This window comes from Panulirus ornatus, chromosome 17, assembly GCF_036320965.1.
Source record: "Panulirus ornatus isolate Po-2019 chromosome 17, ASM3632096v1, whole genome shotgun sequence".
Taxonomy (NCBI): domain Eukaryota; kingdom Metazoa; phylum Arthropoda; class Malacostraca; order Decapoda; family Palinuridae; genus Panulirus; species Panulirus ornatus.
The window spans coordinates 52,984,471-53,012,376 of NC_092240.1; the positions used below are offsets into that span (position 1 = coordinate 52,984,471).

General features: G+C 47.4%; 1 protein-coding gene and 1 pseudogene across 2 annotated transcripts in view; both read left to right on the top strand.

Moving 5' to 3' along the window:
- LOC139754780 (uncharacterized) overlaps positions 1-20,735 on the top strand; it is a 38,281-nt gene extending 17,546 nt beyond the window's left edge. For both annotated transcript variants that reach the window (XM_071672562.1, XM_071672563.1), the window contains 21 exons: positions 9-1,137; positions 1,386-5,207; positions 5,874-6,028; positions 6,772-6,873; positions 8,235-8,383; positions 8,665-8,744; positions 9,018-9,143; positions 9,689-9,806; positions 10,090-10,190; positions 10,549-10,767; positions 10,926-11,156; positions 11,541-11,707; positions 11,826-11,960; positions 13,396-13,504; positions 15,425-15,569; positions 15,954-16,070; positions 16,828-16,931; positions 17,256-18,284; positions 18,705-18,902; positions 19,104-19,233; positions 20,626-20,735. In XM_071672562.1, coding sequence (XP_071528663.1) covers positions 9-1,137; positions 1,386-5,207; positions 5,874-6,028; positions 6,772-6,873; positions 8,235-8,383; positions 8,665-8,744; positions 9,018-9,143; positions 9,689-9,806; positions 10,090-10,190; positions 10,549-10,767; positions 10,926-11,156; positions 11,541-11,707; positions 11,826-11,960; positions 13,396-13,504; positions 15,425-15,569; positions 15,954-16,070; positions 16,828-16,931; positions 17,256-17,404 — 7,158 coding nt within the window. In that variant the 3' untranslated portion in view covers positions 17,405-18,284; positions 18,705-18,902; positions 19,104-19,233; positions 20,626-20,735. The remainder of the gene's footprint in view (positions 1-8; positions 1,138-1,385; positions 5,208-5,873; positions 6,029-6,771; positions 6,874-8,234; positions 8,384-8,664; positions 8,745-9,017; positions 9,144-9,688; positions 9,807-10,089; positions 10,191-10,548; positions 10,768-10,925; positions 11,157-11,540; positions 11,708-11,825; positions 11,961-13,395; positions 13,505-15,424; positions 15,570-15,953; positions 16,071-16,827; positions 16,932-17,255; positions 18,285-18,704; positions 18,903-19,103; positions 19,234-20,625) is intronic.
- A 1,211-nt stretch (positions 20,736-21,946) lies between these two features.
- On the top strand, positions 21,947-24,581 carry LOC139754781 (uncharacterized; annotated as a pseudogene).
- The last annotated feature ends 3,325 nt before the right edge of the window (positions 24,582-27,906 follow it).

A 27,906-nucleotide genomic window follows, 5' to 3' on the forward strand; every position in this document is an offset into this window, starting at 1 on the left:
CATAACAGGTGACTGATGGTCAGCTCTCTGTCCTTCGTCTCGTTGGGGATCAAGTCGTTACGGCCAACAAGATCTTCAACTCCGTCTATCTGCTTCAGGGAGACCCGCCTGCCGGTTATCCTCCTACAGGAGTAAGGCGTCGACGGCACGAGTCGAGCGAGGGCGAACTCCCCTGTGGGTTCCGTGGCAGCCGGGGCCTGACGGAGGCTGAGGCCCGCAGGGAGGCGCTCTTGTGGGGCGTTAGGAGTGTGGCCACTGCTCAGGACCTGCTGAGCATCTTGGCTGCTATACAGCCTGGTATAATGACTCTCCCTCAACACAGTGTACAGTTCTACGCCAGACTGGCTCAGGATGCGCCATGTGCCTTCTCCCACGTCGATGACAACTTCATGTTACTCCTCGATAGCCTGGAGGCAACTTGGAAGAACGGGTTAGGACGAGCTAATCTGTGGCTCTCTCAAGCCAACATTACCGTTCTCGAGGGAAACGTCCAAAAGCTTAAAGAAGACACGGAGACGCAGCTTGTGAACCTTAGGTTAAGCTGGCATGATGTCTTTATGAGTTTTATCAAGACGAGAAGATTGAAGAGATTACGCCAGGTAGATATTCTTACCCTGAAGCTTTTAATCTATGTATTTGAAAACAGTTTAAGAGAGTCCCATCAGGTTGACTACCGCTATACGAACTGCAGACTCGTTTGTCCTGAACTGGAGCCTGAGAAGGGTGTTCCAGATCTCCGCTCTGGAACCTGCAGTCCAGGTGTTGCCCTTCTATACAATGCCCTCAGGAGGATCAGTCTGTACCCTTCCATTATCAGGAAGATGAAGTTTCTGTCGGACCGTCGGGGCAAGGCGCTGCAGACGATGGCAGTGGAACAGGACCTTGGCAGACTCCTAGATATGATCAGGGCGAGGGGTTACCTTAGGCAAGGGCTTCAGGTCGCGGTGCTGTGCGGTGTTTCCCTAGGGAGTCTACAAGACAGGAGGAGAATACTGGAGTTGCTGGTGACTTCCTCTAGGGAGCTGGGTGTTGGTGCCACGTTCTTCCCCGGCAGGAGTACTGCTGACCCATCCTCACGTAGGAGCAGCCCCGCTGACTCATCCTCCCGAAGGAGGAGGAGAGAAGCCCCTCCTTCAGGTAAGGCATACATCTTCATTCCAGGTGAATAACTCTTTATTTCCATCGTTTAATGTGGATGCGCAATGCACATCGCAAAGCACGCTAAGGGCTGAGGATCAAAGGGAATGAAATCTGTCATACACGTGTAGAAATATAGCTTTCTAAATTTGTAGTCACAGATATGGTTCATTCTTCGGCACAGTTAGTGTTCTCGTCAAACATTGCTTCGGTAGCAAGCTAACGAGTTGTTTCATTATATCCAACAGGTGGTTCTTCGGTATTGTCCAGCACTGACGATCCTCATCCCATCGAGCACACCTCTCTCTTAGGCGACGCGGAGGTTGTGGACAGTACTTCCATTGGGGACGGTCCAAGCACTGGACCTCCTGCTGGTGAGGGCTCATGGTCCAACTATGGTCCATCAGCCAATGACGGTTCCTGGGCCAGCGATGATCTACCGTCCAGCGAGATCCTGTGGCCCAGTGATGACCTCTGGTACATGGATTACGATGATTGGGTCACGGACCATCCCTTGTATGTCGAGGATATTGTACCCACCGACGGGGCATGGTACGTGGACGTTACTCGGGTGACTGAAGCCCCTTTGTACATCGAAGATCTCATGCCCACCGACGGTGCATGGTACACGGATGGTACCCAGGCCAGTGAAGCTCCCTTGTACATTGAGGACCTCATGCCCATCGACGGTGCATGGTACATGGATAGTACCCAGCTCAGTGAACCCCCCTTGTACATCGAGGACCTCATGCCCACCGACGGTGCATGGTACATAGACGATACCCAGGTGACTGAAGCTCCCTTGTATTTCGAAGACCTCTTCTCCACCGACGTTCCCTGGTACTTCGAAGGCACCTGGGCCACAGAAGAACCCTTGTTTATCGAGGATCTCTTCTCCGCCGACGAACCCTGGTATATGAACGTTACCTGGAAGACGGACGTCCCGCTGTACATCGAACACATCTTACCTACTCAAGGTTACTGGTACGTAAACGGTACCTGGAATACGGAGGTGCCTTCGTTTATCATGGATATCTTGCCGACGAACAGCTCTTGGTACATAAACGGCTCCTGGGACGCAAACGTTCCTCGAGCGAGAGACGCGTCGCCGACCACAAACGTCCCTTTAGCTACGGATGTAAAGTCCTCGGCGACCGACTCTTCCTCAGCTACAGCCCCTGCCTCAGCCACCTTCTCTGCTTCAGCCACGGAGGCATCCTCTACCACGGGCGCATCCTCCACCACAAACGCACCAATGGACAATCGTGTGAGCATAGACTCGTCCCCCACAAAAGATGATGCTGGGTCGACCACTCCCACGAGCTATGGTGCGCCCTCAGCTGGGGAAGCCATCGCTCAGACATCCACGTCCACCTTCGTGGATTTACCCTCGACTGCGGACAATGAATTGGCCTCAGATTCTTTTCCTTCGACTGTGACCAGTCCGTCAAAATCGACGACGGACGAAGACGATCTTGCTGCCATTCCCCCAACCACGGACCTGGATAATCAAGAGGGCTATCCCTCGACCACGGACAAGTCGCTTATCACGGACATTAATTCCATCATGAACGTAGGAGCTTCCTTGATCACGGACGTGCCCACGACCTCCTGGGTTACTAACCTGCCCACGACCAGAGATGCCCCTTTTTCCACGGATCCTCCATCGACGAAGAACGCTGCGTACGACACGTCGGCTCCTGATGGTGCTCCGGGCACGGACGCGCCCTCGATCACCGAGGCCTATCCGACTACCGACGCCTATCCGAACACCGAGGCTTATCCGAACACCGACGCTCACCCGACTACAGAACTCATCGTTGATGGTTATGGCATCTCCGACGCTTATCCGACCAACGCCTTCCTTTCGACGAGTGACGTTCACAGAAGATCCGGCATCCATCCGACCACCGATGACTCTCCCGCCACGGACGCTCGTCCCACCACGGCCGACCCCTCGACCTCTGCAACCCCTTGGATCACGGACGGCCCCTTGAACACGGACGACCCCTCGACCTCTGCCACCCCTTGGATCACGGAGGCCCTACCGATTACGGACGACCTCACGACAAGCACGGGTGCCCCTTCAAGCACTGACAACTCAAGCACGAACGCCACCTCGACAACGTACGCCCCTTCAAGCACTGACACCACTCCAAACACGGACGCCCACTTAGGGACGGATAACTTCTCAAGCACGGAATTCCTATCGATTACGGACACCCCAATGATAAGCACTGACGCCCCCACGACTCTGGATGGTCTCCCAAGCACGGACATCCCCTCAACTTTGGGTAGCCCTCCAAAAATGGACGGCCCTTCAAGCACGGACGTGTTGAGCACAGAGACTCTCTCGACTACGGGCTCTCCTGCAAACACGGACGAACCTTCAAGCACGGACGTCCCTTCGACCACGGACCACTCCTCGAGCGCAATCGTCTCCACCACCCCGGAAGGGCTTTTTACAGACGACGGTCCGTTCAAGCTGGGCCGTTCCCACTTCCCACCACACCTGTCGGCCGGGAACGTGCTGATCGAGCTCTTGGAACTGAGGAATCGAGCCAAAACCACGACAACAGGCGCATGCGTGGACTGCGTCGTCACCGATGTTGACACGCCGTCCACAGCGCCAGGCTTCAGCACTGGTTCCTCAACAAGTTTCCCCTTCCACGTTGAAACAGGGGAGCCTTCAAGCACCGATTCGGCTGCGCCGTCGCCCACCACATCTGTTGGTGGATGGATTACAGAAAGCGCCTCGGTCTTTCCTGTCACCGAGAACGTCTCTACCACTACAAACAGTTCTTCGTCAGGAGACAGTAGTGAAAGTGTGCGCGCGCACTCCCACACCTTGCAGCCTCAGGGCAACTCTTCAGCATCCACCATTTCCTTTGAGTACTGTCACGAAATCCCTCTACGCTATTACCAGGAGTATGATCACATGAAGAAGGCAGTGTCCCGCTTGAGGATAATCCAGCAGTACCTTCGAACCATCGCTGCCACCCAGCCTTGGGCCGTTGAGGGCGCGTCCACCTTCCAGCGAGACGAGAAACTGGATTCCGATCTCTTGGTCGTGATTGGATATGTCACCGAAACTGTTGAGAAGCTTCTAAACAACACACTGGATTACTTCGACTCCATAAATACCAAAAACTTAGAGAAAGAGGCGCAGCTTTTTGATGCCGCGATGGATTTCGCGAAATTATGTCAGTACCCATTTTCTAACTTGGTGAGACCGAAATTAGAAAATTTAGAAGCTCTCGTGTTGGAGAGCATGAAGGTGATTGCAGATATTCTGGCTTGCTTCGAACCGTTTGAGATACAATACACGTCGACAGACATCGGAACCACTCCCATGCCTCCACCTTCAACGGATAGTCCACTGCGGCCAGACGGCGGGGGAACATCTTTACAAGCTGGGAGATTCTTATCTCTGCTGGAGGAGAATAAACACCTGATATCACGTATGGCCGAAAGCCTGAACTTCTTGAAGGAGGTGATGGCTCTCAACCCTTGGGGACAGCCCATCGACGCGCCTCCCCCACTAGCTATCAACACCACTTTCATTCTCACTACTGCCGAAGATGTCCGCGAGGCCCTTAGCTCGATCATGGCAGATGAAACCAATCACACCTCTAGTTACAATAACCAGGAGCTGAGCAGCCTGCTGCTGCAGCACCAGACGGCGATGAAGATGGCGCAGATGTTGCTTCCTGATGGACTGCCGCCAGATGTCGAGGAGGCGATACGCCGGATCTACGACGCCATCGAACCCAGGATGGCCATCGACGCCGAGGAGTCCATCACACGGCGTCTTCGTCAGCTGACGAACGCCAATAAGGCGTTGGAGCAGCTGATATCCTTCTTGAGTGAAGGAGGCACAGAGATACCTCCCTTGGGTAAAACGGCACCCACCACAGACAGACGCACCACAGAGAAACCATTCATTATCTGGAGGAAGTCTGGTCCTGGGTCCCAGGTGCGGGGGCAAGTCGTTGGCTACAGGCTGCGGGACTTGGCACAACTCGCCGCTCAACACCTGCCCGTCGACCTCACGCCAAGCGAGTACATCGGTGAGTTCCTCTGGTCATGTTTCAGCTCTGTATCCCTCAAACTCCGTGAGTCATCACGTGAGGACTTGACATGTCCCGGGAGTCATCATGTGAGAACTTAACAGGTTCCGGAAGTCGTCACGTGAGGAATGAACGGGTTCCGGGAGTCGTCATGCGACTAAAACATTGCCTCTGTTACCTCCCCGTTTAGGTTATCATTCTATAAGAATTATGTAATGTATCAAACAATCCAGCCGCGCACAGCAGCTGTCGATTCATCAACGCCTGTTAATCTGGTTAGCTATTGGTAATACAAAATTGTCTTGGTTAAGTCACCGAAATGAATCTGCAGATGATGTGGACAGAAGGTAAAATTCAGATCTCTGGTGGTCTGCTACACTGATATCGTCTGTAATGACGACACGTAAGTGAATGGTTTATACAATATTATCGCCATTAGGACGTGGGTTGATTCTCTCTCTCTCTCTCTCTCTCTCTCTCTCTCTCTCTAATTTTGGTGTCCACTGAACTATATGTAAGCTCGCAATCATCATTTTTCTTCAAGGAAACTAAAGATTTCGCAAGTTACTTTTGAGATTTCAGAATGTATTGTTCCACCTCCAAAACACGCACGTATTTGAGATACGTGCGTTCGTTCTTTGGGTGACGATGATTTTCTTCCTCCAGCGGCCAACCTGGCCAGCGTCAGGAACATGGCGTTCGAGGATGTGTTGAACGTGGCGACGGTGAACGGCGTCGATGTCCGGCGAGTGGAGGACCACGGCCTTTCCTTGAGTGCCACCACCTTCGACTCGTCCGTGGCTTTCATTCGACACGTCACGGTGAGTGCAAATGTGGGTGTGTGTGTGTGTGTGTGGCTACAAGTCTACAGCAGTGTGGGGATTGAGGGGCGGAGGTGTGGCGGGGACACAGACTGCATCTCCTCATTTCCTCTGTCATCATCTCCACAGGCGTCCAGATAAATCTCGAACGCACCTTGTTGTCTTGTGGGATCATCTGGCGTCATGTAGTACCAGTAGCTATTAGGCAGTGTAGTCACAAAATATGAGGTAATGAGGGACGAGTTATCATCTCCTTGGCTTTAGACCGAGTTTTAGGGGATACTTTCCGCCTCCGTCGGTGCCGTGTTCAGAGGGAGGACAGCGAAAGCAACACGTCGCTATGTTTTTGAACCTATTGTCTCTATTCCGGGAATGGAGTTCATGCGACGACGCTCATATAAACAGGGAGAGAGATAGATTTCAGTAGGGCGGTCACTGTGTAAATTGATGTACAATCCCCCTAAAAAGTATCGGACCCAACGGGTCTGAAGTTAATAATAATATACACCTGTCCGACCGAGATTAAAACTTGAGCTTCGCTGCCAACCTGACGCTGATGTAAACTGCCTCAGGGTGGCAGCGGAGTCTAGTGTTGGTCTCGGTCAGCCACTTGTAGATTATTAGAAGCTTCTGGCCCGGGAGTCCAATACTCTTTGTTGACATACTGTACCGTGTGTGTAATGCAGAAGACTTGTGGTGTCAAGGTCTTATTTTAGGTTCTTGAGGATGACTTTGTGCGGCAGGTTGTTGGGGACGTGAGAGCAGCCCGCATCAACGGTGTGTCGGATGCTGCCTACGTCACCTTAGCTGGTCAACACGTGCTGCTCAGCTCCATCGTCTTTCAGGTGAGTCCTGCCACCACGTGCTGCCCCTATCCCCCTGGCCTTGAAGGTGGGTCCCACCACCACGTGCTGTCCCCGTTCCTTATCCTTTAAGCAGGCTTCTGCTACCACGTGCTACCCCGTCCCTTGTGGTCTTTAAGACGAGTCCTGCCACCACGTGCTACCCCGTCCCTTGGCCTTAAGGACAAGTCCTTGTTTTACCTGTACTTTTGAGTGGGAGACCATACGTGGAGCGTCCGTGCGTGGTCACACCACCGCCAGCTATAACCCACACTTGTGGCGCCAACTTCTTTAACGGAGGTGGTTTTTCACCCCCCCTCCTGACAGCCCCTCCTCGCGTGACGCCTCCGTGAGACCTTCATCACTCACGGGCCAGGGATGGTGTGAAGATGCGCCAGCGGTGCTGTTTTCACTCCCGGGTCATACACAAGAAGCATTATGATGTGTTGTGAATCGTAAGATTTCCTCCAAAATCCTTGGGTATAACTGCATTGTGTGTGTGTGTGTGCGCGTGTGTGCTCGTTATATATATATATATATATATATATATATATATATATATATATATATATATATATATATTTTATATACACAAAGAGTTGTGCTGAGGAAGGTGGAAATGAGATGTTTGAGGACAATATGTGGTGTGAGGTGGTTTGATCGAGTAAGTAATGAAAGGGTAAGAGAGATGTGTGGTAATAAAAAGTGTGTGGTTGAGAGAGCAGAAGAGGGTGTTTTGAAATCGTTTGGTCACGTGGAGAGAATGAGTGAGGAAAGATTGACCAAGAGGATATATGTGTCGGAGGTGGAGGGAACGAGGAGAAGAGGGAGACCAAATTGGAGGTGGAAGGATGGAGTGAAAAAGATTTTGTGTGATCGGGGCCTGAACATGCAGGAGGGTGAAAGGAGGGCAAGGAATAGAGTGAATTGGAGCGATGTGGTATACCGGGGTTGACGTGCTGTCAGTGGATTGAATCAAGGCATGTGAAGCGTCTGGGGTAAACCATGGAAAGCTGTGTAGTTATGTATATTTGCGTGTGTGGACGTATGTATATACATGTGTATGGGGGTGAGTTGGGCCATTTCTTTCGTCTGTTTCCTTGCGCTACCTCGCAAACGCGAGAGACAGCGACAAAGCAAAAAAAATATATATATATATTATATATATTATATATTATATATATATATATAAAATAATATATATATATATATATGGGCCGCTTATGGTCGAGTCTGAATAGGTTCAAATCTTGGACGCGACTCTCAGTCCACAGTCAACACAGCTGTTCATCCTCCCCTAAGCATTGCTTGAGAAAATAGGTACCTGGCTTAGGCTAGGATTTACACACACATAACCTCTCCAGAACACTGTGTCAGTGACTCGGAGGGTGGCAGTGGTGTCAACGGTTAACAAGGTGGACCTCCAGGCCTTCAGCAGGAGTGTGGCGCTCACCAACGCCGCCTCTCAAGTGTTCTCCTCCTCCGTCGCCTTCGTCAGCGTCGCCGCCCAGAGGTGAGTCTCATGACAAATCCTTAAAACATCTAAATCATATTTGATGTATTTATTGTACGTCTTATACTTCTCAGCTCACCCCATACACGAGGAATATATTTCTGGTAACATTTTCTTTCATTCATACGATATACTAACACAAGGATCTGCTGGTATACGTCAGTAGTGGATGAATTGAGTCTAGCTCCTCAATATGACACCTGCGAGACACGTGTGGTTGATGATATACACCTGAACTGAACCTTACAGTCGCACCTGCTCACACGATGTCCTCTCCTCAGTGTGGAGTGCGAGGTCGGGCAGGTGGCTGGGGTCCTGGTGAGTGATTGGGTGCTGCTGAACCAGACGGCCGTCATCACAGGTGAGTGCCAGGACCCTGGAGTGCTGAACCCGTGGGTCGTTGAAGGTATTTTATCCTCAGCTCCTGAAAGGGTAGTTAGAAGCGTGTCACTACTTTAGGAAAAAGTTCCATTGATTTTGCGTTTTTTCACAGTAGAAATGGTTGTTATTGATATGTTGAAAATATGGATTCCACTGAAAGGAGGCTCTTTTGACTAGAGAGACAGGAAAAATATATTTTTTTGTCTTTGTAATCTCGATTGCTTTGCTTGTGATGGATAACCTGCTTTTGTAGGCAAGAAGACCTTCCTGGAGGTGGAAGTGAGGGAGGGAGAGGTCCAGGCTGGCAGAGTCACGGCGGACTTCATCAAGGGCGTCAGTGTGAACAGACTCTTCACCGACTCCCTCAGGAAGAACCCAGGTAAGTAAGGGACGCTCTTCGGGAGGAAGGTAATACACCCCCACCTGGTTATCGACAGGGTTAGCGACTACGGCGGGCGCAGGGGCAAGCACTATAGTGGATGTCACATTCTCCTCCTTGGTCCAGTTTTTTGTATTTTCTGTCTGCCTCGCATACACGTAGGTGGCTGGCATTTCAGTCCACAAAGACTCACCATCTTGACACTGTCTCGTCTAAGGTAAAACAAGTTTAGGAGATGGGTCCCCACGAGTGTAGAACTCCCTCCCTATAATATACAGAATGTAGACAGTTACACAACACACACACACACACACACACACACACACACACGCAAGCGATCATTAAGAGAGAAATATGCAAAAAGTCTTGAGGAAAGCCACAACTCAAACTGTTATGTAGCAAGTCGCCTGGATTCAATTCTTGTCCCTTTCTATATCTGTAAAACAAAGGAAAAGTTGCTTAATCGAGAGAATTTGGTATATTGAATATTTCCTCATATTTTCATGTTTGAAGTCTACCCACACTGACCTTGCTGCCGTTGGCAGGGGTGCCGCAGGTGGTGTCAGGGAACATGCAGATAGACACGCTGGTGGTGGAGGAGGACCTGAGAACGTGGGGACTTACCACCCTCCCTTCTGACGGTGAAGTCCTCGACCTCCAGCGGTAATGTATCTTGTACCTCTCTTGTCCTCCAGATGAAAGAAAATATTCCACACGTAAAGAAATCCATCTTGAATTTTAAAATCATAAAATATCATAATTTCTTATACTTGCTATACAAGGGACCTTCAGAATAGAACACACAAGAGCAGAGTTACCGGTGTAATGGAAATTAAACGTACTCGTACTGAGAAACCATTTAAAAAGATGTCCTCCAAAGCTATTTCAAAGCCTGACGTCCATGGAAGAAGAGGCGGACTTACGGACGAGTTTTGTGTTCTTTCAGGCTGGCCAGCAGGGTGGTGGACAAGACTGAAGGAACCTCCACCATCGACGGGAGCCTGGCGTTCGTGGGCAACACCTTCTTCGCCTACTTGCTGTTCTACGGTAAGTCCCAGTTCCTCACTCCTAGACGACCGTCCAGAGCAGGCGGCTCTAGAACTCTGCATACGACCCTGGAGCACGACGGTACGACTCTTGAGCACGACGGTACGACCCTTGAACACGACGGTACGACCCTTGAACACCACGGTACGACCCTTGGGTATGATACCGCCGAGGCTTCAAAATAATCCTTGAGGGCCAAGCCGTTATACTTTAGCGGGTCGTCTCGTCGTGTTCCAGAGCCGTGAGTCGTACTCCAGGACGTTAACTAAGAAGTGACGACAGAAATGAGCGATATTTTTTGGGTATTGTTCCCCAGGGGTTAGGGTCCCTCATCCGTCGTGTCTGTGTCTATCCCTAGAAAGCTTCGACGCCGTGACGGTAGCCGACTACAACAACGGCTGGTTGCTGGCGACGACCGAGCAGGCAATCGCAGGTCACCTGTCTGTCGTCAACATGACCTCGAATGATGTCATAACAGCACCTGGGGTCAGGATCCAAGGGGTCGACGTCGCTCATCTTCAAAACTTCGCTGTAATGACCGATGAACCCGTGGTGGTGACATCATCAGTCAGGTTCGGTAAGTGCATTGGCGACCCTTTGTGTGTTCACTGAGGTTGCCTCCAGTACATGAGTGAACTGAGGGCCTGAATGATAGTCAATGTGGGATTTCTTGAGGAGACGTGAGGGTGGATTGTACTCGGGATGGGTCCTCATATTTGTCCCCATGTCTTGCAGGTGAGGTGGAGTCTAAAACAGACGTGTACGTGGCGGGTCTGGTGCAAGGCTGGGACCTGTCTGAAGAAGGGGTCCTCCAGAACTCCTCCTCCTCCGTCGTCTTCACCTCCTCCAAGACCTTCCTCTCCTCCGTCTTCGTCACACGCAACCTCCACGCAGTCGAGGTTGTCAGCAACGTCGACCTCGGCTCCCTCTGTGCCCAGCTAACTGTTGATTCTCTCACAGTTTATGGTAAACACTTAACATCTGCGGGAGAATTCTCTCATCAGTTCGCATTGTAGTTTGTTGTAGTGGAGGTGAGCCGACTGTTCGTTGCCCGTGATGTTTATTGCAACTTGGAAACGAGGTCACGGGACTATTGACGGCGTCCGGAGGAAGGTCGTGTGGGTGAGTTGACCACCTCAGGGCCTCGGTAAATCAGGGCGACCTGTGAATTGCTCTGACCTCGGGGGGTCGTAACTTTGAAGTTTTTCATGTAGCGCCACCGTTGATTCCTTTGAATGGTTCCTGTAGAATTTCCAAAACTTCTTCCGCTGGCATATTGAGACACTCGACCCCTACCCCCTTCCTGCAGGTTTAATGAAGCACAATAATCCCCTCCAACACCTCCTGCAGGCACAGTGAAGTTCAAGAACACGGTCGACGCAGACACTGTGCATGTGGGTGGGCGCCAAATCACAGGCGAGGCGGTGGATAACTACTGGATGACAGACAGGGATGCTACGTTGCGCGCGCGGGTGAGGATGAGGAGGATGAATGCTCTGAACATCCACACACAGAGGGTGAGTCTTGTTTCACCCACCTTACGTCTTCCTCGCACCCGCAGATTCCCCAGTAATTTAGGACTTGATATAAATCTTTTGCCTCCGTTTAACTTCGAGGTATATTTCTTCCCGGCAGGTCAACGGGAGAGACATAGCGAAACTCTGGGCGAGGATGGTCCCAAGGTTCTGTAACGGCTCCCAGACCCTTACGGGGACGCTGCACCTCCTTCGGGATCTGACGACAGACGCCCTTATCACCCAAGCCATTACGGTACTCCTGAAACATAATCTGTCGTCTGTATTTTGATAGCCACTCGGGGGATTTGAGTGCCTCGCTATTTTCGTCTTATGTTAAACGTGTTTATTTACTTCGACCTGAGATATTTGACATGTTTAACTTCAAAGCAGTGGGAATTAACATGTTTAACTTCAAAGTAGTGGGAATTAACATGTTTAACTTCAACGTAGTGAGAATAGACGTGTAAACTCCTGAAGATCAACCAGGTTCTTGTTGCCAGTGTGTGTGTGTGTGTGTGTGTGTGTGTGTGTGTGTGTGTGTGTGTGTAAGTAATTACGTATGTATTATATGGGAAGGGTTTTGTACACTCGAGTGTGTGTGTGTAATTTCGTATGTATTGTATGGGGAGGGTTTTGTACACTCGAGTGTGTGTGTGTGTGTGTGTGTGCGCGCGCGCGCGCGCAGTCGTCTGGTTATGCATAAACTAAGATTTACTGGACGTTTTGTATACCTCTGAAGCGATCCTCGATTATCATTACTAATGCTAACTAAACAATGATTTTTTTTTCGTCTAGACCACTTGTCGTCTGGCACACGTCGGGGAGGGTATAATCAGAATGGGTATCATAAACCTTGCTATGCTGTCATTTTTCTACAAGCAAGATTGAATTGTTGAAAAGATAAGTATAATTCAGCCTTGGAGCATACTGATACAACCATTGAGTTCGATGGTACGACACTTGAGCAAGACGGTTCGACCCTTGAACGCGACGGTTCAACCCTTGAGCACGACAGTTAGACCCTTGAGCACGACAGGTAGACCCTTGAGCACGACGGTACGACCCTTGAGCACGACGGTTCAACCCCTGAGCACGACGGCACGACCCTTGAACACGACGGTTCGACCCTTGAGCGCTACGGTTCAACCCATGAGCACGACAGTTAGTCCCTTGAACACGACTGTACGACCCTTGAGCACGACGGTTCAACCCTTGAGCTCGACAGTTAGCCCCTTGAACACGACGGTACGACCCTTGAGCACCCACTCGTCGTACCGTCATCACACGTGAGCACAAAGAGCTGTAGGAACATAAAGAAAAAAAAGATTGCCTTCAGAAACGCGCGATTAAGGTTGGCATTTGATAATATGAGGATCTTTGGTGTTTCCGGACTCCGCCTGTTCGAGGTTACGCCGCGAGTGAAAAGTCACCATTTGGCGAGGCTGTCATCTCTAGGGAGTAGAGCCTCGTCCAAGAACCTTTTGAACTCCAAAGGACTCTACATTTCCCTGCTGCAGGAGCCGATGGGGAAGTCCTGGGTAACACCAGGACTCCCTCACAGGAATAGATCCTGGAGTCTTAGAATTAATAAGGACCTGAAGTGGCAGGGTGTGGGTGGTGGAGGGGTGAAAGTTCCAGGTCTGGGTAAAACCGAACTGAAAAATTATCTTTTCTTCTTCACCCTGTAGGCCACCACTATGAATGGGGAGAACACCATTGACGTCGGAGACATCCTAACGACTGATGGCGCCCAGGTCGTCACGGGTCACCTCGCCCTGAACAGCATACTGGTTGTGGGTAAGGGTCACCTGAACTAGGTGTGTGTCTCTCTTGGTGGAATGGGGTAAGAGAGTGCAATTCGCTTGTTGGATTTCGTTGTGTATGTTAAAGAGATTTTCCAGTGACTGCAAGTGTGTGTGTGTTTGTGTGTGTGTGTGTTTGTGTTGTGTGTGTGTGTGTGTGGTGTGTGTGTGTGTGTGTTGGCAGCTGGAACGGAAATTAGGTCTGTGACAACATTCCAGGGTCTTTACTTGTGGTCAGAACCTTCATCTGGGGTCACAGATGGCATTGACACCTCGGGTAGAGATCACTGTTCGTGCCACCACCACCACCAGCTGGGGTCACTACCACCAGCTGGGGTCATTACCACCATCACGACCACCAGCTGGGGTCACTACCACCAGTTGGGGTCATTACCACCATCACGACCACCAGCTGGGGTCACTACCACCAGCTGGGGTCATTACCACCATCACGACCACCAGCTGGGGTCATTACCACCATCACGACCACCAGCTGGGGTCACTACCACCAGCTGGGGTCATTACCACCATCACGACCACCAGCTGGGGTCATTACCACCAGCAGGATTCATCAGCTGGGTCCGTACTTCATCACGAGGTTGTCTGTCGTGTTTACGAAGTTTACATCTGGCCAGGTGGAAAGTGGACGGACAGGTGATTTAAAGTTGAGATGGACTGTCGATGATGGTCTTCACCCAGCGAGCGGATGCGACCCCCCCCCCCCCCACCACACACACACACACACACACACACACACACACACACACGCGCGCGCGCGCGCGCGCCCGGGATATAGTGACGAATTCTGGAAGTAGTAAAGAATTCCGGGAGTAGTAACGAATTCTGGGTATAGGAAGGAGTTTTGTACGGTCATTTTAGATGTGGTCACGAATGCTGAGTGTGGCCACGACTTCTAGATGTAGCAACGAATTCTGCTCGTGACGTCTGCAGACATTTTTAGAGAGTTGTTAGTCAAATGATTCGTAGTTGTCGTTACAGAGAAGTAGATCCATGAACAAATCACGAAATTTGTGGAGGAAATAATTAGGATTGATTCCTCTGTTGAAAGTAGGATTGTTGGAAAGGGTAGCGCGTGCCTGATTTTGTCATTTTAGTGGCGGAAAATTTATATGGTTGGTCATGACAGGTCGTGTTCGCACAGTTGATGATGAGGTATTCTCTACTGGCTGTTCTACTGACTCGTGTGATTCATCTGGCCTCTGATTGTTCTTTCAGTTCTTTATTCACGAATTGTTCCGTCTGTTCTTGTTTTATGAACTGTTTCCTCCCAAGTTCTTGACTCATTGATTGTTCCCGGTTCCCTTTGTCTCGGTCGTGTTCCCCGTTCCCCTTGACTCGTGTTTGTTCCGATGTTCCTCGTGTCTCGATTGGATTCCTCGTACCTCCTGTCCAACCAACGTTCCAGGCATCCCTGGACTCTCGGAATGAACCAAAGGTCGAACATAGATTGAGCTGAGAATTCGAACGATAAAAGGTGTCGTGAAGACAGGATTGGTAGTTTAAACTGACCAATCAGTGGCCACCACATCAGAGGGAATTGAGAATCGAGTTGAGTGGGTCCAGAGAGGTGACACAGAGTCGACCCCGTAGCAAGCAAGATCATCGGATGCTGTGGTAAAGGATCGCGAGGAAGGCAAACCATTTATGTTGGACGACGTTACGATTGGCTTCATGTAAATGGACAGCGAGACGTTTAGGAACAGTCTGGGATATTACCATCAAGAACCTCACAGAGCTTGTGTTTCGAGCCTGGTCGAAGTTTTCTATTGCCCATTTTGATTCACATGTTCTGTTCAAGCTTTTCTCCTAAGCGCATTCTAGATCCTCTTTTGACTCGTCCTCCTCTTTTGACTCGCGAGTCTCTACTCATACGAGTCCGTTCCCTCCCCTACAGAGAACGTCGTGACCTCCGTCGGCACCTTGAACGGCGTGAGGGTGACTGAGTACTGCAGGAGGAGGTCGCCCTGTGTCATCTTCGCCCACAAGACCTTCCGGGAGGACCTTGTCGTCAGGGGCGACGTCGACGTCCAGGACAACAGGTCTCCTCCGTCGTGCTTGTCGTGTTGGTCTTGAGTGATTCATAGATAAGTTCAGACACTGAAAAGTATTTGATGATGTTCGTTCGTAAATGCATTTCCTCTCCTCCCTTTTCCCTTTCATAGTCCTTCTCTATATTTCAACAAAGGCCCGGCCTTGATGTGGACTTTTCTCCTTGACTGGAGCCTCCAACATATAAAAAAGGGACCAAACTATGTAATCTTTAAACACATGTTTGTCTGTATTCTTCGACCATTTTATTATTTCCTTTCTCTTTGTCCCGTTTGTGTTTCTCCTCGTTTCAACTTCTTCCTCCTGTTTCTTCGTGATACTAGTCAACATTTTTCCCCCTGGGCTCATGGGCTCCCTGGTGTTTCCATCACCAGGACTGTGCAGGGTGTGGATGTGTCTGCAGCCTTCACCCACTGGATCAGCAGGTATTCCTGTGGCCAAATTCCTGGCCTCACCGTCTTCAGCGACTCCCTCGCGCTCTCTAGGATAAGGTTCGTCCTGGGTGGAAACCTATTTTACCCTGTCTTTTATTTCCCAGTCTGTTGTGTCTAATTCCGTCCACTCGCTAGGTGTCTTCTACTGTTTTCCCCGTCTATGTCTAATTCTATCCACTCTCTAGGTGTCTTATGCTCTAATTCTTGTTTTTTTCTTTTTTAAATGTTTGTATGCAGAATCTTTTATAAAGAAAACTTTTTTTTCGTAAGTTCCAATGATATACTGAACGAATTCCTCATATAGTTATGCATGGCTTATATCACATGTATAAGACATCAAATATGGTTCTGAAGCTTCTTGGAGACCCAGGTGAGCCTCAGTATTGCTCTCCAAGACGGCGGCCTGACGGAGAGCAGTATATGTATCAACAGTGTGTATGGCCTTTGAATCATCTCACATACTTAAAGGTGTTCGCCATTTTTCAGTAGGTGGTTATGATTTGACGTTGACGGCCTTAACGACCCTGGCAGTTGAGGCCAAAAGTCTGATTAACTAACAAATCAGCTAATCAGCTTTTGTCTCGCAATTGACAGTCAGTGTATGATATATTTACTTCATCTCATTTCATGACGTATCTTCATGACCTGATGGACTGTTGCTGGTGACATGGTGGTGTCGTGATGACGTGCTTGTGACCTCCTGGTGACCTGATGGCAACTTGGTGACCAAATGGTGCGATGGCAAACTTCTGGTAACGTCGTGGCAACCTCGTTACGTGTTGGTGACCTCCCGAAAACCTGCTGGTGTCACCAGAGTTCACGGGCTGGTGAACAGGGTCAAGGTCACTTCCAGACACCTGTTGACCCGCACAGGTCAACAGACTCTTACCGCGGCCTTCGTCATCACCAGCCCCAGAGGTCAGTGCACTCCACTAACGCAACAGACTAGCAGTACTGCAATTAACGGGTCGACGAATCTCTCTAAAGTTTGCACCACTAACTCAAACTTGAAGTTTTGAATAACTTAAGAGTAGTAATCAAAATTATTCTTCCTCATCTACAATCTTAATGCCCTGTGCCCCTCAAGTCTGAGGCCTTGATTAAACTAGCCATGTTACTAGCTCATAACTACCTTAACTAGTAGTTCGTGAGTGAGGACGTTGCGAAAATGCAGGATGAGTGTAGCCAAATGGGGCCTTGAATGTGATCAGTTCACAGTTGTTGGTTTCTTGTCCCCTACAGATTTTGCCGTGTTGTCTCCGAGTATCTCTGCCAGAGATGGGCTCTTCAATAACCTCGACCTTACTGAGCTTGTGAGGAGGGCGGTGAGTGGCGAAGAGAGTGAAAGAGTACAGGTTAGCGGTAGAGTGGGTAGTTGGAGTGGGCCATAGAGTAGTGGTACAAGGTACACATTAGTGAAGGACAAAGTGGGTTGTCTGGAAGTGGGGTATCGTTCATATGACTGTGGTAATCGTACAGGTATTTTGATGGTATTTGGAATAAGACGGCAGCCTGAGTACTGATGGAATAGGGTATATTACCGATGTGTCTTTGGCCTGATATCGGGTCTATTGCTGGGGGGATCTCATCTGGTGTATGAATGAAGGATTCGTATATCTTCTTTTAGGTATTCAGAATACTGTTTGTGTCAGAGGTGAAATGGGAGATGGGTCTGGTAACCTGGGATAGTATCAGTGTGTTCCTGTCAAGAGAGGATAGTCCGTAGTAAGAGTGTAGCGGTTGTCAATAATTAACAGACGAAAGCAAGTGTTAGCCATTCCATCAGCTAACAGAACGTCCCTCATGAATGGGAAAGAACACCAACGTGGTGTAAGTGGTTAGCGTTCCTGGCCGTAACGCATTCACGGGCCGCCCAACAGGGGTCGAGTCAGCATAGGTTCGAATCCTGGACGGGGCAGTCGGCCCACAGTTATATATAGAATCGCATTAGTAAGACGGTCTTCTCTTGGGCGTTATGTTGCCTGTACCGCCTCTGCTAACATAAAGCCAAAAAAAAAAAATTAGAATAAATTCTTTTTCTTCCTGGATGCCGCCACCACCTGCAGTTTCTCGCGCGATCACAACAACACCGTCACCTCAACGGTTCACTTCGAGAACGCTGTCTTCTTCTTCGACGCCAACTACCACATACCGGTCACCACAACCACCGCAGTGGACCTGCGGACCTTCCCAAGCCTGAACTTGAGTCCCTTCCTCCAGGCCTTCAACCTCCTGCACAACGAAGCCTCAGGAACAAAGAGGTTCTGCAAGGTTAGTGGCGAGGTGGGTTGACTCGAGGGGTTTGGGTTCGATGGGCGATGGAGGTTCAGGCCCTGAAGTGAGAGCTGGTTTGACTTCATCGTAAAGTTATTACTCGTGGAAGGAGGAGCTCTTTGAGGATCGGGTCAAAGGCCGGGCCATCGTACCCAATGGATGTCATGGCCTTTGACCCGAGCCTGTAAACGTCTGATCCCTGATCAAGTGTTTAGAATGGCAAGTGTTCAGAATAGATCCCTCGCCACAATTTCTTTAGGTTACTCGTATCAATGACGTTGCATCTGTTACTCTCTGGCCACTTGCTGGGTATAGTCTCATTGAGAGATTTATCTTGATTTGCTTTGTGAGTGATGTACCAATGGCTTAGTGATCTCGGTAATGTAAGAGCGTTGTGTGTGTTCCCCTTACGAACAGGTCAGGTCTGGGAATACTGGGGATGGCGTCGGCTGCAGACGTTTGACGAGATTCCAGAGCGTCTCGTACCCCTCAGGATGGACTGGGGAGAGACTGGGGGTCTTCCCCTCGCCTCCAGGTTCTTGGCACAAGTAACCAGGCTCGGCGAGACCCTGGTGCTCGAGTACGACCCAGGCACTGACCGGTACCAAGACCCTGGTATGAGGAACAATTTTCATCGTGTCATCTTAAGAAATTTATGGAATAAATAATTCTATTCGTTTTCTAAGAAAATTGTTATATGTTTACTAATTCATGTTGCATAAATTGCCTTGGCCAACCCATTTTCTTCAGTGTTGTGCGGGGGCTTCTAAAAGGCTCGTTGTGGTCGTTATGTATATAAAAGCTTGGGTGTTGCAGGTATGGTGTTACCTGGGCGCTGCACCAGCAGTGTGGCTAGCTATGCCTCTCAGGGCCGGTGGTTCGTGGTGACGGCCATGCCTGCCGGCGAGAGGCTCCGAAGTCCGAGTTCGCAGAGCCCTTAACGCCGGTAGGTCGCTTCGTCAGCAGAGAATTAGCAGAGCCGCTTCGGTGGCGGATATTTAGGGATTCAAGCGTTTCCTGCAGGTGTTAAGAATGAGGAAAAGTATATATACGAGATGAAATATAGTTTCCATCCCAAACAATAGGCGTAAATCGTCTCCTAGATTATAGAAATAGGAAGAAAAAAATAGAAGTCCATGTTGTCGAAGTCGAACGCGATCTTCAAATGTTAGGGGAAAGAGCAGACGGAAAACGGACCGAGGGGGTTACGTAAGGATATTAAGTTCCGGGATCTGGGATAGAAACATGAGCTTAGTCCAACATCATTAGGGACCCGTTAAGTATGGCTCACATACCATGCATACTAAGCTAGCACTGGAGTATACCGTCAACTTCTTAAATGTGAGATGAATGTGTCTTGATTAACGTGGACGAGATCCGGAGACACGTTGGATTTTGAGACCCACGGAATTTAAGTGATAGTTCTACATAGTGATGTGGTATTAGGGAATGATTTATTTAAAGGCTGGTGAAAATTCCTTTCAGAAAATATCACTTATTATGCTTTAAGACTACCACATTGGTAGAGTTTTATTCTGTATTAAGAGCTCTGAATACCCTTAGAAGCTCCAGGACTTGGCTTATAAGCCTAAATTCTATGATACAATCCAATCCACATTGGTAGAGAGTTTGTTGGTGTGAGGACAGGATATCCTCCGGTCGTGATGGTCGTGTGTGGATGACATTTACCAAAACAGATTCTAAGTAAAGACGATGTACCACACTATCCGACTCTGCGAAGATATATTTATCCTCTTGTGTCTTTATTAATCATTTTATCCAGCGTCTTTTTAGCGAGGCATATCTTTGATAGAGACTTGTTGATTATCTTGTCCCCATCAAAATAGAGTACGATTGCAGGATGATGTAGTCATCCGGCAGATAACCTCATCATAAACCATCAGGTCTTCTCTTGTCTGTCCTTCACATTTGCTCTCGGGCAGGTATAATAGACCATCTGGCCGCCTTTGATTAGCCTTTCCCATGCACTCCTGTTCGTATATCCCACACATCCAGTTCATAATATCATAACACGAAGGCAGACACCTTGGTTGGATGATGTAGGAGAACCAGTCATGTTACCATTGAGTTAACGCCTCACAGCTGGTGTTGCAGTTAGGAAGTTTGCCATTAGATTTACGGTCTAATTACCTGCTTACAGTAATATTAAGTAATCACTTACAAACTGGCGAGATAACTGGTGTTGGAGATGTTCTTAATGGAAGAATTTGAGGTAATTATTTCCAGGTATTTCCGCCATATGAGATGTATTCTGGAATTAGAATGTACGTAATCTGGTAAATGATGTATGGAATCTGTTATTCTTTCCACCGACCAGCGCGGTGTCGAGAGCGAGGACGACGAGGCCGTGCACGTGTGGGAGGTGAGGCCGCAGGGGCCCGAGCTGATCTCCTCCCTTAGGATACCCGGAGCTAAGGACGTGCAGGTATAGCCACATTACCCTGGGGAGCCTCGAACCTTAAGGAACCCCTACCCTACCCTAGTTAAATGGCTTGGGGTTACCTAGCAGACTGGTATATACGTTTTTCACTTACACTTCATTGATTCATTATCAAGAGAGACTAGAAACCAATGAGTTTAAAGTTGTATAGATTTAGGGTCGATTTATAACCAGACAAGGTGATGTTCATTATCAAAAGACTAGAAACCAATGAGATTAAAGTTGTATAGATTTAGTTAATTTATACCAGAGAAGGTGATGTCCTTTGATTTGACGACGCTGGTGATGGGAAAAAGGAATCGAGAAAAACTGTGAAAAAGGCATAGGAATTTATTCTTTTCGGTTAGTTTCGACAAGAATCGTTATCTCCTGAAAGTGTTGTCGAGACTCGTTAAGAATAGATTCCTTGCTCTTTCCTCCTTGCGATCCTTTGAGCCGTTGGTCACTAAGGGCAGCACTGAGAGGCCGATGTAGTCCGGAGGGCGTTGACACTCTGCCATCCTCAGGTGATGTCCCTGGATGGCCTGGTGTGTCTGGTGGTGGTGGAGGCCCGCGGGACGGACACTGTGGTGGCCTGCGAGGTGACGGCTGGGATCTTCTACAAGCGGCAGCGGATTCCAACAACGAACCCAACCAAGGTAAGGGAGGACCAGAGGTGGACGCTGAAGTACCACGTTATAAATACGTGTTCTTGGGCAGAACTGCTCATGAGTTGGTCTTTACTCGGTTCCACCATCAGAAACAGCCTCGTTTCTACCCAGTGGTCTGTTAATGCCTGAATTCCCTCGTAATACTACGTGTCTCTGAAGATAATTGTTCTTAACCATCTTTAACAACACAGGGGTATCAGTGACTACTTCCTTTAGCTATGAGGTAAAGACGGAATTAATAATGTTAGAATTTTTCTTTACTGATCTTATATGGAGAACAAAGAGCTACCAGATCCAAATTTACTCAAGGGTCTCCCATGATTAGTTATTTTTAAAGGAAACTTTTTCGATAATTCTAAAATGAATGAAATGTAAATTACATTTTTTCCTATCGAGTAAAGACCACCATATGTCATCAGGTGTCTCTGGCCCGACATACAGACCCGAGTGATCGTACACGGACCTTCATGGCCATCGCCGATCCCGGAGATTCGACTAGGGAAGGAGGTTCCATCTACGTGTTTGCCTTCGACGAAGCCACAGAGGAGTTCTCCCTGCTGCAGGTGCGGTGGTCACGTCCTGCAGGTAGAGGAGCCGCGAATGCCACAACTCCACAATCCAAATTTGTTACATTTGATTTTAGGTTTTTCTCACGAAGACTCCGCATCATTAGTCTCTAGTTCGAAAAAGACTTTCAAATTCAAAGTGGATATTCAAAGCATCGAATAGATACTTTGTTTGCCACATTATATATTGAAATAGGTGTTGGAGACGACAAACCCTTCCAAAAACGCTTGAATGTTATCATTTTAATACATATTTCGCGAGAGATTACTATAGATAGGTTTTAGGTTTTCTTGTAACTTAAAATATACTGTTTTTCAAGCCATCATTTAAGGATATTTAGATGCAATATCGTGAAGAAGGGAGCTTGAAGAGGACTAAGATCAATACTCTTGTAATTACGTCATCTCAAGAATTCCTTGCCTCACGTAGATCTCGTCTTGTCCATGCTTCAGAGAGAGTACCTGGAGAACGCGGTGTGGGTGGAGCTGATTCTCACGACAATGACCTCCTCCTTGTGGCTCTCGCGGAGAATCTACAACCCCGTCAGAACAAGGTCTACATCTACAGGTTAGTCTTCCTTAAGATCCTCTTTGTGCAGTTTTTCGTCGTTTTTATTCTATCTTCGTGGAAAGAAATATCTAGATGAAAGTTTTTTTTTTTTAAGTATAACGCCAGGACCCATTATCCAAGGACTCGTGCAGCTTCAAGGCTGCGCTGCATTCGGTAGCAGGGACAGGATGGACTACATTGATATAGATGTTCTTCGACGAGACTGATCCAATTGACGATGATACAGCCTAGCTAAAGGTGTCTTTTAACTAGCGGAGCGGTGAGTCCGGTAACACCTACATGATGAATCGTTAAACTACACCAAAGCGACATTGTGGTATTTTGTGGCTTACAAGCTTGTGTGAACAAGATTCAGTCGATGGGTTTTCTTGATAGACGTCGCCAGTGTATATCACGCTCTACCTTTCTCTTTTTCCTACTGTTGGGCAAAAGTCATTTTCTAACATTACCTAAGAAGCCAAAGTATGAGGCAAATATTCCTAAGAGAGACTTAAAGATTGATCTATGGTCTGCATCGTAATTTATATTAGTCATAAGGAGAGTATTTTCTGATGCCATACAGATAATGGCACAGTCTGTTGTCTTGAACTTGATCAGAAATTCTTACACGTTAGACTAATTACCATCCAGGATGGACTGGTTCAGTGAAGACGGAATCACGCAGTTCGGCCAGTACGGCACCGTCGTGAAGAGCGCAGACCCTCCTCCGAGTCTGGCGGACCTGACGCCCAACCCGAATTTCTTCGGCATCCAAGAGCTGCTGGTGGAGCTGCCCCAGGAGGCCACTTCGCCCTCCTTCCCACAGGGGAACTGTACCTGTATGTCATCACTCGTGATGGGGTGGTCACCTGGTTTTCTCGACAGGGCGTGCACAGGTCAGTCACGGGAATACAAAGGAATCCAGACAAGAACGGACCATTGGTTTCCTATAGTCTGTTGTTGGTGTTTTGAATCCTTCTGTATTCCTTTGTATATCCGTCATTGTTGTTTGTAATAAGTGCAATACAAAAATGCAAGTTAAAAGGAGGATTCATTTCTAATTCAGCTGGGTGCTTAGACTTGATTCTTATATTCTATTGATCACTGTCCTCCAGTAAATACTATATTCTGAGTTTTAGACATAAGAATAATTTAGTTTTCAACATCAGATGCGATTTATGTATTTACATAACTGGATCCACAGGTTCTGGAAGGAAGGGGAACTCCACATTCCTGGAAAACTAACTCTGGAAGCTTGGTTGACCCGCGCTGGGGACGCGGTGGTGCACAGAATCGCTGTGGCTGGTCAGAGGTGTTCGGACTCGCGACAAGTGATAGTCGAAACTCCAGGACAGGTACTGGAGATGAGACTTCGAGGCGGAGGACCTGGTTCGTGAGACGGACTCCTGGCTGTGATGAGGACGAAGTTGTTCCATATGACACACAAGATGTTTCCGGGATATTGATGTCTTCAGAAAGATACTCCATCATCGACCTTCGGAATATCTTTGAGCAAGACATGTCTTCATTTATTAGAATAGAGCCACATACACACGCTCACACAAGACTTTTCAGGGCTGTTTATGTCTGCAAGATGTCATCAACTTTCAGAATATCTCTTAAGAAATGTCTTCATTCATCAGATGTTTACTTAGATGACTATATAACCCAATTTCCCTCTAGAAAAGTGTTCATGGCACCTTCATTGTTTCACCAAGAGAATAATTACCTTCCATTACATTGACATGAGATGATTGGAAACATCAATTCATGGTGTTGAGCAGGTGTCTCACTTTAAATCCTAAAGGTATGCGCTTGTTTTAAGTTTCCACACGACCAGCATGACAGTGTTACCAAAACAAGGCGTATGTAGGTCTTGACTACTGCCAGTCAACCCAAGTCTTGGATGGATGGAAGATGTTTCAACAGTCTCGGCAACTCTTGCAGCCTTGTTGTTTAAGTATTTATAAAACTGTAGATAAAACCGTTTTGTAAATTTTTTTTTTAGGAAAGCTGCAATGTACTCTAGTTTAGTTGTTATTGCATGACCATAAATGTTATTATTTTTATGTATTTTGAATTTGCTACCAGTCCTATAATAGAATACGTTTCTTCCTCTTTAAGGAAAGAATGTGCACACATGTTTATGTCTGCACACTGCTTCAGTCTTTACATATATTCTTCTCGCGTTTCTAGACCGAAGAGATTCATTTGATATTGCTAATAAGCAAGTGATTTTGTATGAGCTTTCAAAAATGGTTAAGGTGTTCGGCTCCTGCACTTGATACTCCATTATATCTCTCACAAAGTCTGCTCTGTTGTTACAAGGTTACAAAAGCGAAGTCAAAGATTTGCTACTGGTATTCCCCAAGGTGGAATACTTAATCCCACCTTGTTCAGTGTAGTAGTAAATGCATCAAATCAGTCTCGGAAAGTTCCAGGAATATCATAATTGAGCAGTAAACTGATTGGTAATGGTAGGGAAGACCTTGAATTGATTTGGTAATGGTAGGGAAGACAATGTAAACTGAAGATTGACGAAAGATTCAATTGATTGTCTCCGTCTTAAAATACCATTTCGAGGTCTTCGCCTACTTCCATTCTTTCTTCCAATTCCACTGAGGTAACTATCCATTGAGGAGATTCTTACTCTATCTCCACCTGAAGATTCGGCTTTTTTAAATGGCAGCAGACTCACTTTTATTGTGAAGTGTCAGGCTTCACTGACTGGCCTAACAGTGAGTAAATGTTTAGCATGCAGAAGAGGAGGTTCGACATTACCACAAGGAAGAGTGAGTCACTCGCTAGTGTACATCTGAGGAAGTTAGTTCACACAACCACAGGTGAAGGGTCATGCTTGAGGAACTGACCACTTATCTCCTCTCTGCTGACTAATGGGAGTACTTGGGCAGACGGATGATAGAAGACTCGATGCTCTGTGGTTATCTAAAACTGATGGAAACTGGATAAGATGAAATCTATAGACGCAGTAGAATTAATTTCATCGAAACTAGATGACAGAATTGATGGATAGAAATTGGATGATACTTGATAACCATAACTGGATGAAATGTGATTGATAGAAGCTATGAAAATATTGATAGAAATTGGAAGTTGTTGGATTACAGAAACAGATGGGATATAACATACTCAACTCTCGGGCTCGACTACCTACTGGAGGGGGAAAAAAAAAGATATCACTAAAGTATTTGCCAAGCTTTATATGAAGGTTACTGATAGTCTTTGCTTATACTATCAAATCTCTTTCAGTATACACCAGCTGATAATTGCTAAAACATTTTGGTTATTAGACAGAAATAGCGTGTGTGTGTGTATATATATATATATATATATATATATATATATATATATATATATAATTATATTATATATTTATATATTCATTTTGAAGGGAGAATAACATGCTATTGGTGATAGTGCATTTTAAAGGTACTTTTATCAGGTGTTACTCCTTGGTGTTACCGGATTTTGCCTGCTTGTGGTTATTCTGAGAGTTTAAAGGTCACCTTAGCCGTGGATATGTTATTGGAGCATTATCTCGTCGAAGAATTTCACTCCATCCTTTCCCTGCTACTGTTTGTAGTGCATCCTTGAAGTTGCAAGAGCTCCTGGTGAAGGAGTCCCGGGGTTATGTGATGATCTTCAAATCATCCTATATGGTAAGTGTCAAAGGCGCTCTGGCGGTTCAGAGACAACCATTCCAGCCATCCTGAAGAGACAGTGTCAACGTCTTTCTGGTGGTCCAAATACACATATTCATCCATCGTTTTCTTTTGTCTAAAATGGAATCGACTCTCAGAGTTTACGTTTATTAGGCATGATCTTTTGTGAAATCATTTAAGTGATTTCACCTTCAGCATTCACGTGTTTGCTTTCCGATTAGCTTTTTCCGTTACATCAACAACCACTTTCGACACTCTGTTCAACAGTTCAGTACAGCTTCTCAGTCTCCTCTCTTAAAAGAATCGTTTAACATTCGCCATCCTCCATTCCCCTTGTCCACCCAGAGACATCTATCAGCATCTTTGTCAAGCACATCTGCTCACTTCTTCAGCATATATGGAGACAGTCAGGTTACAAGGATTAGACAGATCAAGGACTCTTGTACAAGTCTGTTCACATTTGTGTTCAGTGTCTCTGTGCTTTCCAAGATCTCTTTTCCCCGTTCTGTCTCGCTGTGCTGTTTGGGCTACTAGTGTCTTCAGTTTCCTGTGTTACGTCCTTTCGCAAGGGGATTTCGTCGTGAATATCTTGTATCGTACAGTTCACCAGTTATGGTAGAACTGCAGAGTATCCCTAGAAGCATTAGGCAAAGTGCATCAGACAATATGCAAATCTATCATCGTCCGAATATTGCGCATTTTCTATACATGTATAGACGATATAGAGATTTATATTCTAATTTGCAAGAAATACTGTTTAATACTATTGTCAACACAGGACTGAGCTTGGCCGATCAAAATGAATAGAACATATTGAGATGCGTGTAATCCTGTTTGAAATACGTGTGAACTACAAAATGTATAGAGATGTCGTGATAGTATTTTATATTTAACAGTCGAGATTTTAAAAGCTGAAGTCGACATTTAAACGGTTCCGATTGTTACTAGAAGCAGAGAAAAAAAACTTAAACTTTTGTTTATTAAAGCTGGTTTTATCAAGGGTTTAAAGTTTTATTCGGTATGCGCATGTAGTATACGCGGCAGCTATTATTAAACATACAATTATCCTAGTATGTTTTCACTGGGAGTATGATCGGGGTTGATGGGTATAATTCTCTTCATTTTTTGCAGTATATCGTTGCAGGTATGCTAACTACCAGTAGAAGTAGATGCTGCGTCAACATATCGAGTATGTTCTTTGTCAAGGTATAATATATATCAGTATAGTTCCGCGTATACTAGACATTAGGCACTATAAATGTCGTCGCCATCTTTGGGCACCGACCAGAATTTCTGTCCCATGAGCACGACGGTACGATCTTGAGCACGACGGTACGATCCTTGAGCACGACGGTACGATCCTTGAGCACGACGGTACGATCCTTGAGCACGACGGTACGACCCTTGAGCACGACGGTACGACCCTTGAGCACGACGGTACGACCCTTGAGCACGAGATCTAGCACGACGGTACGTCTTGAGCAGACGTACGATCCTTGAGCACGACGCTACGATCCTTGAGCACGACGCTACGATCCTTGAGCACGACGGTACGATCTTGAGCACGACGTACGATCTTGAGCACGACGGTACGATCCTTGAGCACGACGGACGATCCTTGAGCACGACGGTACGATCCATGAGCACGACGGTACGATCCATGAGCACGACGGTACGATCCTTGAGCACGACGGTACGATCCTTGAGCA